At 38.2% G+C, this 17,695-nt stretch overlaps 1 protein-coding gene across 1 annotated transcript in view; it reads right to left on the reverse strand.

Moving 5' to 3' along the window:
* Positions 1 to 5,995: 5,995 nt before the first annotated feature.
* htra1b (HtrA serine peptidase 1b) overlaps positions 5,996 to 17,695 on the reverse strand; it is a 36,539-nt gene continuing 24,839 nt past the window's right edge. Inside the window, exons 4-9 of the mRNA XM_084434514.1 lie at positions 10,654 to 10,848; positions 9,523 to 9,555; positions 9,074 to 9,188; positions 8,916 to 8,973; positions 8,619 to 8,714; positions 5,996 to 7,106 (exon numbers count right to left, since the gene is read on the reverse strand). Coding sequence (XP_084290640.1) covers positions 6,938 to 7,106; positions 8,619 to 8,714; positions 8,916 to 8,973; positions 9,074 to 9,188; positions 9,523 to 9,555; positions 10,654 to 10,848 — 666 coding nt within the window. The 3' untranslated portion in view covers positions 5,996 to 6,937. The remainder of the gene's footprint in view (positions 7,107 to 8,618; positions 8,715 to 8,915; positions 8,974 to 9,073; positions 9,189 to 9,522; positions 9,556 to 10,653; positions 10,849 to 17,695) is intronic.

Raw genomic sequence — 17,695 nt, forward strand, 5'->3', positions numbered from 1 at the left:
TAAAAGAACATGCTGGGTTCATTATTACAGGTTTTTTTGTTTGTTTGTTTTAAACAGTCTGTGGAGTATTTATCATTGCTTTGGCACAAAATGCATTCAATGACTGCATCTTTCAAATTACATTCATTTCTCATTCAGACACTTTCAGGCTACTTTGCACGTTTACACACTCTTTGCAAAAGTGTGAAAGGTAACACAATACAAAACTGAATAAAAGACAAAGCCCTTTTCACATATCTGCATTAAAACCATTCAGTACACTTGCCCCCTAGACTTCTAGTATGAATGTGTTACTATAAACCAGTTTTGCATATTGAGTGATGAATCAAACTTTTTTTGTAGTAATTGGGAGCAAGTCGCACAAACTTTTGAACCCAGAGCTTTCCTTGAATGGAAAATCCTATAATCCCAAAAACTCCTATTCAAGTTCTTCTTGCATTTCTCATTCACCTAGTCTTTTCTCAGTGGTACATGAACTTTTAGTTGTCTCATATCCTGCATTGCGGACAACCATGTCTACCTTCTCCACAACCCTCTCATGCATCCTATGAACATGAACTTGTGCTGTTCTTGGCAGTCACCCATCTACCGTGAAGGAGAGTTGTGGTGCTTGGGAACAGCAAAGAAAACACAGCTGAACGAACAAACTCCACACTAAAGGAAACGCCACATGAAATGAAAATTAACCAAAAGAACTCCAAATTAGCAGTTTTGACCTCTTGGAGTAACTTTCCACTGTGACCATGTTGGTCCTTGCCTTGTCATGTGAGACTCTGTCCAGATCGACATGGGTGTCTCCTCTCTAAACCACAGTGATATTCAATGGGCAGAATTGTTCTAACAGTGAGCTGTTGTTTTCTTATGACTGAGTGAGACATCCACTTCAGAAGGGGTTTTGTAACCACAGAGAAATGGGTCAGCTGTGGAGGTGGTACCGCTGATGAACAGCGGCTGTTTTTGTGCAAACACCCACGCCAGTATCCCCTAGGACCAGAGTTAAACCGGCCCAACTGAATCAACAAAGTCGTGTTGCTGCCACACTTCATGCAAGCGCTCATGGACTGAAATCGAGTAAACAGCTTTAAAGCTGGCGTGAAATGAAAATGCACCCGATCTGTTTTCTAAATGCATGTCATAAATTGGTTGGTTATTGTAGTGGATTGGTTATTCTCTCCAATCAAATATAATGCTGCAGCCATTACATTTTTGTAGGCCAACCCTGAAGTTGATAAAAACCCAATTGGATATTTCCATTGGCTTTCGGATTATTGCAAAAAATAAGCTCTGACCAACAAAAGTTAAAAGTCACAAATTAAAACTTTTATGAAGTTTGAAGCAGAAATCGGATCATTGTGGTTATACTGTGTGAATCTTTCTTTTTGTTTTGTTTTTTGTATATATTTTGGGGGCTTTTGCCTTTATTCAGACAGGGCAGAAGGGTGACTGCAGAGAAATGGGGTGGGAATAATCGCAGATCTCATTCAACCCCCGTGTAAAGAGGTTTGTCTACGGTTTAGTTTTGAAATGATTGTGCTTTTTCAACTATTTGCAGTTTTGAAATGATTGTGCTTTTTCAACTATTTACTATGTCTTGTCCCAAAGAGGTGGATTTAGAGTTTTTTGCGAAAAAAGCACAAGTGGATTTCGCTGGTTTTGACGCAAAAGAAAATCTCATTTGTTAAAAACCAATGAATTGTCTAAAGTGACATTTTTGAAAAAAAGTTATTTTATTCACTCACTAATAACCTTATCATTACCTTTAAAATGAAACTACTGAACGTGAAAATAGGAGCCTGATAAAAAAATGCTCAAGAAAAGAAATCTGACAGATTTAGAGGGTTTTGCGTCTGAACACTTCATTCATGGCAGAACACACCATCGAAGCATTTGCTGTTTTCGATATAATTTATGCTGATTTTAATTAACAATAAATTATGATTGTGTTTGGACAGAATTATTTTCATTGTTGTATTAGGTTTTTGTGTGTTGTGTTTATTTACATTACAGAATTGAGAGAGAAAATGTGTTTAACTGTCTTTGAAATATGAATCAGACATGTATTCCATGTCTTTAAAAGAGAGACTGTAATGTTTTGAGGATGTTTGATGTAATATTTTTTGGGGATTATGTAACAGTCACACATTTGACAGTATTAGTCCCCATACAAATGCACAGCAAATGACATTTCAGAATGCCAGTAAAATATGACTTGGAGTTTTAAATAAATGACCTAATTCTGTCTGCATCTCATATTGGACATTTTATGTGATCTCTGTCCTGAGATTGACCCCAGCAGTCAGTGTCCTACCAAGATCAACCAAAGCGACGATAAAGAGGAAATGAACGCAAACCCGCCCTGTTACTCGAGTCCAAAACCTGAAGTCATCCTACCAAGTGCAAAGGAAAAACATCCCTTATTTGACCACATATGCTGTGAATTAGACACTGCTTGTGTAACTTGTGTGCCAAATGACATATTGAGTACAATGTTATATAATTTGCTGATTATCATGACATTGAGTAAGACTTTTGTACATTTTACATAATGCCTAGAATGGTTTAGTATTCCTGCCTCTGCACAGATCACATTGTGCCTCCAGTAAATCAACTAATGAGGGCAGCATATCACAACTGATCCCATGTATCATATTACTGGATTGTTTTTGTTATTGTTTTCCAGATTCAATATGTTTTTAATAAGGCAAAGCATGGCTAAGTGGAATGTTTTTGGATCTACATTGTCTGTAGGTCATGGAACAATAAAAACACACACACAATAAAGTTATTAACTATAATTTATTTATGTGATGCAAACTGAATTTTCATCAGCTATTACAGTCTTCAGTGTCACATGATCCTTCAGAAATCATTCTAATATGCTGATTTGATACTTAGTTATTATCAATGTTGGAAACAGTTGTGCTGCTTATTATTATATTTTTGGAACCTGTGATCATTTTTCCAGGATTAATTGATGAACAAAAAGTTAGAAAGTACAGCATTTATTCAAAATAGAAATATTTTCTAACAATATAAATCTTTACTATCACTTTTTTTATATCAATTTAACATCCTTGCAAAATAAAAATATACATTTCTTTAAAAAAAAATAATAATAATAAATTATATTGTTACAAAAGATTTATATTTTAAATAAATACTGTTCTTTCTTTTTTATTATTTTTATTCATCAAATAATCCTGGAAAACTATCACAGGTTATAATTTTTTTTAAATAATAATTAAGCAGCACAACTGTTTCCAACATTAATAAATCGGCATTTTAGAATGATTTCTGAAGGATCATGTGACGGATCTGAAGACGGGAGTAAAGGCTGATGAAAATGATGAATTATATTTTAAAATATAGTAAAATAAAACCATAATTTTAAATTATAATAATTTTTTAACAATATTACTGTTTATTTTCTGTATTTCTGATCAAATAAATGCAGGATTGATGAACATATATATATATGAAGAGTTCAGATGCAAAACTAAGTGCCAACTGAAATTTTCTTCTAGAATGATAATTTTTATAAAGCTTGTATATTTAAGTTAAGTAATTTCACTTAAATGACAATTAATAGGTACTGTAATTTGCATTGCCATTTAAGTGAAATTATTGAACTTAAATATATGAGCTTGATAAAAATGATCATTCTAGAAGAAAATTTCAGATGGCACTTAGAGGCTTTTGCATCTGAACTCTTTATATATATATATATATTTTATATATATATATATATATATATATATATATATATATATATATATATATATATATATATATCTGTAAATACATTTATTTATTTATTTTTTGGATGAATCAAAGCATTATAGGCCAAATAAGTTACTACTGTAGTTTGTCTGTATGTTGGCCAGAAATTTATCATGACATTTTTATTTATTTATATTCCAAAGACTTCCTCAGCTCCCTCTTATAGCGCCAATCCCAATACCATAACCCCAAAAATCTAAATAAAATGACAGTGAATATGTTGAATAAGCTCCTATTTCCAGCCCTAAACCTAACCGTAAAAACAAAACCTGATTGATTAATTGATCCGGGAAGATGACTTGCTGGGCAAAAATCATGTTAAGTGAGTTCTGAGGTTATTTGTGATAGATGGGACCCACATGTACGCGATGAGCTCAGCAATTTGGCGTGATTTTGAGTAAAATTTCTTAAAGGGCAATAATAATCAAATTCACAGAGTTTTATGAGTCCCTTTTATGAGAATGGATAGGACCTCAATAGAACCAGATCGACACAGCAGGACCTCTATTAAAATCTCTATTGAACTATTGAGAATGTTTAATAGAGCGAATCTGGGCACTCACTGCCTCCATGTTCCCTGCTAGATTATTTCTTGCCAAGGGGCCAGTTCAATCTAGTATTGCATCTCTCCACATCAACCTTAAAAATGAATCAGTTGTTGATGATTGTGAAGTGAAACACTGCGATGCTAAAACGATTTAAAAACGTTAACCTTCTTCAATTTCGTTTCTGAAATTGCCGTCTGACAGACACACAAACATTTAAAGAAGAGAAGGTATGCCCACAATTCTTTCTCAAATATTTCAAGTCTGAGATTTTAGTGTAAATATAAAACATGAAGAAAGCTGAATACATACAACATTTCATGATGCCTTGCTGATGTATACATAAGTACGAAATACACAGTCTGTTCCAAAACCTAGTGAGCTGCCTCTTTTATAAGGCATTACTTACTATAGGCAGCTGCTTACTAAGACAGTAGGCCTAACTGTCATGTAATGTGACCCTGGACCACAAAACCAGTCACATGGGTACATTTTTTTTTAATTGAGATTTATACGTCATCTGAAAGCTGAATACATAAGATTTCCATTGATGTATGGTTTGTTAGGATAGGGCAATATTTGGCCGAGATACAACTATTTGAAAATCTGGAATCTGAGGGTGAGAAAAAATCAAAACATTGAGAAAATGGCCTTTGAAGATGTCCATTTGTGTTCGCGATTGTGCTTCATTCACACACAAAAAATAAATGTTTTATATATTTACGGTAGGAAATTTTGGCATAAAAGAAAAATCAATAATTTTGACCCATACAATGTATTGTTGGCTATTGCCACATATATACCCGTGCGACATGTGACTGGTTTTGTGATCCAGGGTCACATTACTGTATGTGACCGATTTGGAACACAAATAGGCAGCTGTACTGCACGCAATACAAATAAGTGCGCCTCATGGGAGACACAACCGATTTCAGTAGTTAGCTGTTAGCATACTGCTAAGCTAACAACATTATACTCTACCCAGATAGCACACACATCTGGAAAACATCTGTGTCCATACAATCTAAACCAGTTTGGACAATTCTTGTTTTTCATGGACTTAAGGGCTGCCAACTCTCACTCATTCAGCGTGAGACTCACACAATTGACACTTTTCACACACTCTCACGCCACACATCCATTTTCTCACGCAGAGAAAAATCGCGGAGCAAAGAGGACACTGACACCGACAGACTAGACAGAGCAGGTTACTTTTGATATGAAAAAAATTCTCAGCTCTCAGGTTCTGTCCATTTTATTACGACATTCAGACAATACCGTTTTGGCGCTTGTAAATGTGGCGTGACAGATCGCTGCAGCGCCTCAGTTCAAGTAAACCGATCATCTGTTACTTTTTATTTAAGGATACAGTAATCCTTACCGAAAGGTATATGCCTCATACATAATATCGATCAATCAGTGTTTTTCAACCACGGAAAGAGGTCAATAAAACAGCAGGAGAACAATTATGGCACAGAATGTTACATTTACCTCAGGAAAGCCATTTAATTACCATAGCACGTTAGTTGACTAGAAAAAATGGCTATAGAGAGGAGGATTTTGCTAAATATGTGCACTATATTACATATTTAATATATTCATACTTGTGTCATTAAATAATTGTTATTATAATGAAAACCGCATTATATTTAATTAAATTTGTTATTTTTAAACTTTAATAATGGTCAGCTGATAGGGCTCTCTGTGTTTACAGCATTGTGAGATATATTTTTTCTTGAGAAAAATTAACATGTAGGCTATCAGCCTACCTAATATTTATCCAAATGAGTCAATATTGAATCAAGATTGAAATCAAATCCCAAGAATTGAATTGAAATCGTGAAAATTGTGTTTTAGCAGTAATACAAACAGTAGCCTACCAGTCATTGTACCATGTAAACAGTATGTTGTCACTAAACATGAAATTCTGTTTAGTTACCAAATGTTTTGACAATCACAATTACACCTATTGTGATGCAAGTTGTTTTTTTTACATCCTTGGACCAACTAGAGGTTGAGTAAATGATGACAGAATTTAAATTTTTGGATGATCTATTCCTTTAACATCTGACAGGAAGCGACGTATTGCAGATTAAACCAGATGAAAATGCGTACATCTCCACAATGTGTGTGTGCCATCAGGGTAAGCATAAAAATACATTTCACATGCAAATATTGGGTAAAACAGTTCTTTTTAATTACACTGAATTATTTTAGTAGATGCTTTTCAGTAATGAATAAAACAAGATTATTTATAATCGACATTTACTTGAATGGAATCATCCTGCTCATCACAAAATCTGGCATTTTACTAGGTTTTGGAACAGAGAAATTATATACATTTTGGATTGTCAGTGAACTACCCAGCGCTAAATTCTCTATTCACAAAAGGCTCATTCTATCATGATATATCGATGAACAAACAGAAAATGACTTCATATATTGGAAAAAAAGTGAGAATGGACATTTCCTGGTCTAAGCTGAGAGCAATATTCAGATTGGATGAATGGTTGGGTTTGAAAGTGTTCACTAAGATTTCTAGCAAGAGTGTGGCTCCGGACACACACTCAGTAAAAGTCTGAGAACCAGCTCATGGGCGAGCATGAGGGAGGTCAAGGGTCAATCTCCTCTGGAATGATTGTGAGGATGACGTCTTCATTGCCGCGTCGTACCACCGCTCTCAGACTCTCGTCTCTCTTGATGGATGTGCTGACGTCACTAGCTGACGTGATCCTCTGCCCGTTAATGCTGATTATGACATCACTCTCCTTCAGACCACCACTAGAAAACGAAACAGGGAAAAAAATCTTAATTGTTCTAACTGTGCTTTTATTGGCTTCACATTATTGGATTCTCATTACCAAACAGTAATAGGTTTTTTGATTTTTACATAGTTTAAAGGAGGTGATGTCATTAACTCGCTTGATTGTTTAGTGAGAAACTAATTTTTCCTCTGTTTCAGAATATTTGGCTCACTCTCAGGAAATAGTGCTTACTACTGATAGGGTTTTACTTAAATATCATGCTTTCACTGTGTAGATTTTTTTCTAAAATAATTTTTTATACATCATGCTTTCAAAATCTTTCATCCCCACATTTTCTGTTTTGACATTTCTCATCTAAAAATGGATTGTTGGATCTTTCTGACATCATATTTAATGGAAAGATATTAAACAAAAGTTTCTCATATCAGTATTTCATTATGTTCACATTTATATTCATGTAACATCCAACACTGAAATGTTTAAAGTTAACAGGTTTGACGTAACATGTTTGAAAGAGAAAATGTCATGAGTTATAAATTCATTAATTACCAATAACTCACCTGGATTTACTCAACAACTGTATCTACGGTATTATATGCACACTGAGTATTAATCTGGATTTTGAAGGGTATGCAAATGTCTGTGGTGGTTATCACCATTAGGGTATTTTTTCCCCCCCAATTGCACCATTTCCTGAGAATGGGCCATTTACACACTGTTTGATATACTGTTACATTTAACTGATCATGCTCTAATTCACAGTAATTCTCTGTAAATTCTCTAGCCACAAATTGTAACTATGTACATTTATGGAAAAATCCCCAATACTGCAGCATTCAACTCACTTAGCTCTAAACGGGCTACCCACAATGACAGGAAGTGGCCACTTATGTACTGTTCACATCATCTCATTTATGCTAAAATTGAGTGGAATCATATGGCTACTTGTGAGTGAATGTTCAACCACACACAATGAAATCCCAAAAGTTCATTTTAGTTGCAAAAACTTTGCCTAAGGCAAAGAAAAAAGAAAAAACTGCTGCCTCAGCATTTAGAAAGCCCAAAACAGTTAATTTAAATCAGTAAAATATGGATTTAAGTAGAGCATTTGTATGGTAAAGACAGCATCAAATATAAAACTATGGCCAAATCATTGAACTTCTTATTGTGATCTGGTACTTAGTATGGAAGCTTGTTTCCTCCACGGAATAAAAAAATCAGAGAAAAAATGACAAAATTGCGGAATATTGTCAGGTATAAACATGCAATTCTGACTTTTTTTTTCTCACAATGCGAGTTTATATCTCACAGTCACAATTCTGACTTTTTTTTCCTCAGAATTGAGATATAAACTTGCAATTCTGAGAAAAAAAAGTCTGAATTGTGAGATAAAATGTCTCAATTACCTTTTTTATTCAAACAAGCTTTCATAGGTTTGAATGTGCACATTAACTTTTACTAATTGTAAAATGTATCAAATCCCTCCAACCACCTGACTTCATTCTTTCACATGGTGCGATGGACTTACACTTCAGCTGGTGTTTTCGGGATAACTTCAATGACGTATGCTCCAGAGGTGACATCTGGGAAATCATTCTGTCTCTCCTTTAGCTCCTTAGCAAGTCTAATGAGTGACAGATTCATAGGAAGTACAGATTTAAATGTCATGTTTGCTGGTATCCAGCTTTTACTATGTGTATTGGATAATACAATTTGAAATGATTAATTTTAGATGGCTGATTCATTTGATTTCAATGTTCCTCTAGAATCACAATCACAAACACACAACAGTATTCAGAAAGCATGCACTGCATTTGTAACTCACGTTGGGGTTAATGTCATCATTCTCACACCAATATACTTCTTTTTTGTGGCCGTTTTTCCTGAAAAATTAAGAGATATTTATTGATTGATACTATAAATCTCAATCACATTTTAGTGTGTTTAAATTAGCAGATTTTAGTCCATTATTTTGCTCCTGACCTTTAGCCTGTCTGTCATGAGACTCAGCCAGGAACTGCCGGATCTTATCAGAAGGAATGGCAAAGGATATTCCTGCTGTCACCTTCAGCGTGTTGATTCCTATCACTTCACCATCCTACAGCAACAGACACAAGAGTGAAGACACAAATGTAAATGTGAACTCACACAAACTCACAAATGCACAGATGTCTTCCTGTCACAATGTGATGCTTCCGACATTGATCATTATGCACGCATGTGTTTGTGTTCACGGCTGACTCAACACACAAGTCTTTCTGCCAACAACATATGTTTCCAGGCTCATAAAGACTTGCCATAAACATTATCGACTGTGTAAACTTGGTCCTGGCTGCTTTCTGTCACTCCTGTTAATTCACTATCACATAAGACTCAAGCTGGTTTAATTATTTGCATATGGGGAGGACATAATAACAAAGTAAAAATCTTACCAGGTTCACCAGGGGCCCTCCTGAATTGCCATACTGAAACACAGAAAGAGTTTGGGTTTATGAAATGTGTGTCATAACAACAAGCATGTACTTGCTATTGCCAATAGACAAACAGACACACTGTGTATTACTATAAATAAAACATTTTAAAAAATGTCTAAAAAGGAAAGTGTTCAAAAGGGAAAAGTGTCCAAATAAACAGAGGATCTGGTGTCTTTGTTGTGCCGGGGAATCATGAAGGAGGGGCAGTGTTCAGTCAGGATGGATTCAGGTAAGGGTCCGGCCTGTGTGCTTCTCCTCAGCAGCTCATCTTCCCTGAAGCCATGGCACATGGAGAGAATGGCGGACCGGCATCCTAACCAGTCGGCGCAAACGAGTGTTTTCCATACGGACCACGAGTCCGGTAGTCTCAGCCTCAGACGTTGCGCCTACAGACCATTGGCTGAACGTTTTACACGCCCCTTAACATGACACGGAACAAAACGAACTATGATTGGTTGCTTTACATGTCAGTCAGACACCCTCTGGGAGGTCTTTGGCCAATGAACGCTGCTATGGAGTCCAGACCTTTTGCCGTCAGTCTGAAGGTCTGGCAACGCGAGACTATGGGTCCGGTGACTCAGTCCATATGGCGGTGCGGGAAACCCTCCATGCTCCCCTTTTGGGCCCATGAGGACACCAGTGTGCATGCACCAGTCCTGGTTGTTTCCGCGCCCCTCCTCTCTTTTACACCCACTCCTGTCGTGAACGCAGATGGGGTGGCGCTGATAATAAGGGGGAGGCAGCCGCACCATCACAACATACTAAATACTAGTAGATATTTCAATCATAACAACTCTCTAAGTAGTTTTGGCATGCTAATGGTTATGGCAATGTTAATGTATTTGATTTTGGTGGACTAGATCAACTAGATCATGCCACACATGCTGTAGAGCAAGTATAGACTTGCTACTGCCAATAGATACACAGGCACGCTGCTGTCAGCATGCAGCAGTACTCAAGTCATTGTCTAAATAAAACATATTTTTCTTATTAACAGATACAGACATAACTGAGCATCATGTCACTGATCCACTTAGCAAACAAAGACAGTTTATGTAATATATGATCAAATGTAGTGTTTGAGCTCACATTGATGATGGCATCTGTCTGAATGTAGTCCATGTCAGAGTTACGCAGACCCAGCTCTTTGCCGCCTCTCTGGGTGGTGCTGACTATACCTGTAGTCACTGTGTTCTGAAGGGAGAACGGACTGCCGATAGCGACCACAAACTCGCCTGGTCTCAGATCAGCTGATCTGCCCAACAACAGCACTGGGAGTTTCGTCTGCAATATGAAATAAAATACAGCATGAGGCTTTGACACTATTGTCCTGGGCCATAATCAACCATTGAATTCAAGTTAAACTTATATTTTAATAAGTAGATTTAATATAGATAGATTCAAATAAGTTCTTCAATATATTATTACGGTAATTATATTTACTCAAATAAATACAATTATAAAAAATCTAATACTCATTAAATACTTTAGCAATCATTAATTAACAGAAATGAAATAGGCCTAAATCTTCAAGCTGTTTTTTCCTCCTTCCCAAAAGCAAATGTTAGTGCTCATAGTTTGCTCTCTACAGCTCAGGAGATTGAATTCTCAGTTTGAGACCTGCTCATTGTTGAGAACTATAGAAAAGGCACACGTGAGATTACTGAGGTCTTTTTCTAAGGAGAAACATCTGAGAAGCAGGAGACCTAAGCAATATACTTTCATTGCTTTGAAGGAGAAACTGAGATATTAAGGATATTTGAATGTGATTTCCCTTTGGGAGGAAACATTTATTTTAATTGTAACTCTCCAGCATCATCATGCAAATGTTTCAGTCCATTCTTCCTACAAATGCATGATATTCAGGGGCTTTCTGAAATGTACTACCCACTTCAAGTGCCACCATTTCTGTTAGGTTAAAGTGTCACTATAATGCTTTTCCAGATATTACCTTTCATGTAGAGCGTAATATAGCTAATTGTGAATATAAAATGTCTGCAAAGTTATTGCAAACTATTGCAGAGTTATTGTCTCCCAAAAGAAAGAACCAATTGTGAATTGCCTGAAACAAGGCATCAATAATTCCTGCTTAATACTTCCTGCACAAACCTATGTTGGTTTGAAACAAATTTGCGTAATGTCAGCCTATGGTCTTCACTGGCTGCCCACGAACAACGCCTATGTTGACCCGCCCTCAAACAATGTAGCTGTAGCTGAGGCCTAGAAGAGTTTGGTTCGCATGTCGACATGCACTTCCAAAGAATGAGGACTCAAATTGTTATGGTAAAAACGACAGCATTGTTACTGTTTGTATCACTGTGTTTAAAAGTGCTGAGGAAGACTCCGGAGCTGAAATTCTGATATGGTAATGGGCGTTTCGTTTCCGACCCACACTATAAGTGGTAGACCAATCACAACAGTCTGGGCCATCTGACCAATCAGAGCAGAGAAGGCTCTCGGAAAGGAGGGGTTTGAGCCCGAATCCTTTATCAAACCGTTTCAGACACTGAGAAACGCTGAGACTGATGCTGCAATGCATGTTATGAGAAAATGTAAGTATTTTTTTTACCTTGAATGCATGTAAATCTATTGTAGGAGACCTCCAAAACAAAATTAGGAACCTTTAAAATAGCATAATAGAGGCACTTTAATATAAAGGATTTCCTTTTATTCTTTATTACTTCTTGTTTTACCTACTTATTGCTTGTGTGTTTTGGGTTAACACATTTTTTGTATGGTTTAGCTTGTGGATGAATGCTCTTATTTTCCTCAAGTGCTCTGATATGGCCAGCTGATCTGCAAGGCAGTAAAACACACCCATAATGCTTTCATCAGCTGGTATGGGGTTCTTCTGGTCAGTGGTTATTTTACACCAAACATGAAGCTTGACATTGTGGCTAAACAGCTCTACCTTCATCTCTATGTGCTGAATCTGATGGGATGTCTTTCCCTGTGGTGCTTTGAAATGTTCAGATTATGCAGATAATGAAAGGCCCCAAAGAGCCATGAGTAAGCCACACACCTCAGATGCTCAGACTAAAGAGGACCACAGCTTTCTGATGTTTACATGAAGATGTCCTCCATGTTATTCCCTACTTAAGTTCCAATTATTTGTCTTTTTATACACCTGATCCAGTTTTAGGTCTGGGTTGTTTTAACCCAAATTTGGGTCAAATATGGACAAACCCAACCATTGGGTTAAAATCTGTATTAATAAATTCAACCCAAAGGCAGGGTTTGTCCATATTTGACCCAAATTTGGGTTGAAACAACCCAGCATTTTTTGGAGTATATATATAGCCAAATATATATATAACACATACTTTTTCAAACTTTTATGTTATATGCAATTAATCGCGATTAATCGAGTTGACAACACTAGTTAATACATCACATTTGAAAATAATGTACCACCTTCACTAAACCCTACTTGAGGTCATAACATAGAATTGTGCAAGGAACCACATGAAATGAATCGATAATCTGTTGATAAAAATGTTGGCGTTTTACTGTCTCTATGTTTATTTCAGCTGGAAACTGCAGTGAATTGTAAATGTGTGTAAGTACATGTGTAAGTAGTTTTGCAGAAATGTAGGTAGAAAACAGATATAGAAAACAGACATTTATGAATGAATAAATTACTTCCTTCAACTATTCCATCAAATACCATTTTTGATTTTTCCACTATCCACCAAAAAACATGTATATGATCGTGGTATATCATAGGTGTCACGGGTGTTTGCTGGCAGACAGATGAGGAAGACGTATACGATTCAATTCAAAAGGTTTATTCTCTAAAGATGTAACAGGAAGGCAAACGGATAGCAACACACACTGAACATATACAATACTGGACACTGGACTGAAACAGAACTGAACACATATACAGGTGTTATTAATGGTGACTGATGAGTGCACAGCTGAACGTGATTAGTGTCTGTGACAACAAATGAGTGACGTAGGCAGGTGATGACAAAACATAACGAGTCCAAACTAACGTGAATGTGATAGAACGCCCCCTCCCGTTAGGTATGACCTAGCGCCGTGAAGAGAAGATGAAGAGGATGAGGGGATGGCGAAGGGATTGTTAAGGGGGCTGGCAAAAACAGGCAGATGAAGAGGATGAGGGGCTAGCGAAGGGATGGCACAGACAGGCAGATGAAGAGGATGAGGGGCTGGCGAAGGGATGGCACAGACAGGCAGATTATGAGGATGAGGGGCTGGCGAAGGGATGGCACAGACAGGCTGATGAAGAGGATGAGGGGTTGGCGAAGAGATGGCACAGACAGGCAGATGATGGTTCTGGGGTTGGACGGATGACCGGGAGGAGGACGAACAACAAAGTCCCTGGTGGTGATGAAGGTGGAGTGAGCCAAGGGGTAGCCTTGAGCAGGGGATGTGGTGCCCTTCACCAGAGTGGTGCCCCTCATGGCGGCGTTGACGGAGGGAGGAGCCATGGAGGAATACTGATGAGGGCCGCCATGTGTCTGACCAGAGACGATGGCGACGAGGATGGAGCCCACCGTGCAGCCGATGAGCCGAGGTAGTGGAGAGATGGTGAAGATCTTGGAGGCCACGATGGAGCCGCAGCGACGACCTCCCAAGAGCGAGGTGGAGATCCGGAGGTCTGAGGGCGAGTTGAAGCGACCAAGGGTGGAGGTGGAGCCTGAGGTAGGGCGGAGCAAGCCGTAGCAGAAGGGGTGGAGGATCAGAGAGCAGAGGACAGTCCGCAAGTCCGTAGCAGAGGTGAAGCGATGTCTGACCTCGGTGGAGCCGACGTGCCGAGCGAGACCGAATGTCCGATGGTCCACACAGAGGTCGAGGGTGGAAGGAGCGCAGGTTCGAGAGCCAGGGCGACAGGTCGAGGCAGAGCGTAGCACACTGAGGCTGCAGACAGAGGCTCGGGCTCCTCATGCCCAGGAGAAGATGGCTCCCGACAGGTCCGAGGTGGTACCAAACTACTGAGAGGCAGAGGTGGTGTCGAGGGACTGAAGGGTGACAGATGACTGGGTGGCACAGATGGCTTGAGACTGGGGGAGAGACTGAAGTCCAACTTCACTTCACTTCCGAACCCTCAGCGTCCACCAGCACTCCCTCGGCAATGGATGGCTCGGCTGGCTCACACACCTGGTCAGGCGCGCGCTGCTCGGGCTCCATGGCGATGTGGTCCTCGGTCGCTCTTGTGGGCGTGGGCTCATTCATCGCAACAGTCTCCGTCGCGCTAACTGTGGTGGACTCAAGTCAACGACGATCCTCGCCGTCTGGGTGGTTCTGGCTGGGAAGTCAGCAGGGACGGACTGGGGCTAAAAAACAGCCCTGGACTTTCTCCCAAATAGGCCCATCATCCGGCCATTCGCCTCTAGCCGTGTGGGACAGACACTAGCCAGGATGTCCTGATACTATGCCACAATACTGTAGCCTATCAGACAGGTATTCACAGCAAGTAACATCTCAAAACCAATGATGATAATTGGGGTTGTGTTTATTAATGAAGCCTCAGTCTTCAAATAAAAACAAAAAATGTACAATGCCATAAAATACAAATAATGAAATGTCACTGGCTACAGTAACCCAAATTACACAAACTTGTAATTATAAAACATATAGTTAGGCTACTGTATACCAGGGATCTCCAACCTTTTTGTGTGCAAGGGCTACATCTAGAAAGAATTTTTATTTGTTATACTCCAATATTTATTATACATAACATGGTGAAGCTTTTTTACTTTTCACCATCATATGGGAAATAATAAAATATCTTGATATTCTGGTTCAGACTTAAAAGCGCTTAAAAAAAATCCTGAAAACTTATGAAAATTTATTTTTTTGTTTAGTTTTTTTAGTTTTTTTTGTTGATTTTCTATAAACCTATTGTACGTGTTATCAAAAACAGTAGCCCAAACATTTAGTATAAATATAAAAAAAAATATAAAAAAAAATAAAATAAAATAAACTGCCTTAACTTCTAAACAAAAACATTAGCCTACTGCATTACATTTAATACATTTATACATAACTGTATTAATATAACATCATTTTTAATAGTTAATTCATAGGTTTTGGTGTGTAATGTCTTCTAACTGGTTTGTTCTCGGAACAATGTTTCGCCTGTTTTTTTTTTTTTTTTGCGTCAATATGTTGAGAATATCAGCGCTGTTTCATCTGGCTTTTTACAAGCTTAAATCACATAGTCATTTGTGGTTTATAATAGAGATAGAGAATTCTGCGCTGAATTGAAATGCTTCTCAGTGGATCGCGCAGCTCTGTGTAATAATGTTCGCGTTATCGAGATCAGCTTTGTCCGCGATCGCTGTTTTTTGGGCCGAGCTGATAATGCGCTGCTCAGATCAAACAAGTTTTGTTCCGCTTTTTAAGCGTTTGCCATTTGATGTTTCTCATACGCAACGCAAATGACAGCGTACAATCAAAGAGAGTTGGGTAATTTTGTAGAGGCAAAAGTTCAAATTGAAACGTTTAGTTGAAAAGGTCGCAAAATTATACCATTTATTCGAAGTCTGGAACCCCGACGGCAAGCCCGACGGGGCTATTTATAGAATGTGTTTAGCGGGCAACTCACAGGCACCACGTTGGAGACCACAGCTATTCAAATATAATGTAAGCAAATTTAAAAGTGCAGCCTTATAAAATGTCAGTGGCTATAGGCCGACTCTTCTTCCTCAGTTGTTGTTTTTTACACGTAGCATAAGTGATCATATTAGTGCCCCTGCTGTTGGCTGTTAATACTGCTTTATTAGACTTTTTTTTTTTTTTTTTGTGCCGACGGCCCTCGGTAACGGTTGGACGGCCGTTCTGGACTTTTCCAGAACGCACAGATTGTCAATCCGTCCCTGGAAGTCAGGCTGGCGGTATCTTCGACGGTGAACGCAGATCCGTAGAACGCCAGCACCCACTCCACATATGTTGCGAAGCTCCCTCGAGGAACCTCCCCGGATAACTGATAGACAGTTATCAGGGAAGGTGATCTGATGGGCTAGATCCAGAATTTTTTCTAAATGTTCCTCGAGAGAGCATTCTCCCTGCTCAAGGCGTATGTTTATCTGCTGGAAAGTCCATGGTGCAAGCAGGGGTGAAAACAGAACAAAAACACTGAACACGGAAAATGGAAAAGAAAAAATCGTACAAATGCGTTCACTTGTTTGGTCCGGTATTCTGTCACGGGTGGTTGCTGGCAGACAGATGAGGAAGACGTAATATCCAATACGAAGGTTTATTCACAAGAGATTCAATTACAAGGCAAACGGATAGCAAAACACACTGAACATAGACAATACCGAACACTGGACTGAAACAGAACTGAACATAATAGGTGTTAATGATGGTGAATGAACCACATGATTCATTCAGCTGTTATGTTGTTATATTATAACAGCTGCAATATTATAATACATGACTACTGCTGAAACAAACCGGACAAAAATTATCCCTTGGTTCTGTCTGTTTTTTTGTGAATTTTAGAAATAAGCAAATAACTGAACAAAAGCTTATTATTTTTATGTGTGGACTTGTGTGTATATGCACCAGACTTTTGGTTGTCAGAAAAAAAGAAAGAAAAAAAAGAAAGTTCAATCATTGCCTGCAGTGGCCACAGCTGTATGGTTGATACCATTCTGAGTCAGATTAGAGCCTCCTTTTTCACTCTTGAGATTTCAACACCATTCCCCTTCTGGCAACAGGAAGATAAAAGTTTGGTGAGAAAGAGAAAAGGCTGCTCATATCATCAAGCTATGCCTGGATGGAAACATATCTGCTGAAAGAATCGACTACAAACTCGTGTTTTTGTGCAATCGGAAAAAAGAAGAAGAATACAATTGATTGTTTGCGTGTTTTTAAAATAAAATGTGATTGTTTTTTTTCAGGATGTCCATATCTGAGCCTGTGTGTGCACTTATGTGTTTTGGTATGTACAGCTGTCAGCTTGTAGCCTAAGGATAATTCCAGATGCTGGAATAGAAATGATGGTATCCTTATTAAGGGGAGAATTTCAGAAAAGCTGGAATGACATTTCGCAAACATTTTATCTGTGTGCTAAGTCAAGAATCACTGTTACTGTTGCTTATACTTAGGCTTAGTGTTTTTAACAAAGCCCTAACCTTAAAGGGATGGTTCGGAG

Source organism: Rutilus rutilus (assembly GCF_951802725.1).
Source record: "Rutilus rutilus genome assembly, chromosome: 16".
NCBI lineage: Eukaryota > Metazoa > Chordata > Actinopteri > Cypriniformes > Leuciscidae > Rutilus > Rutilus rutilus.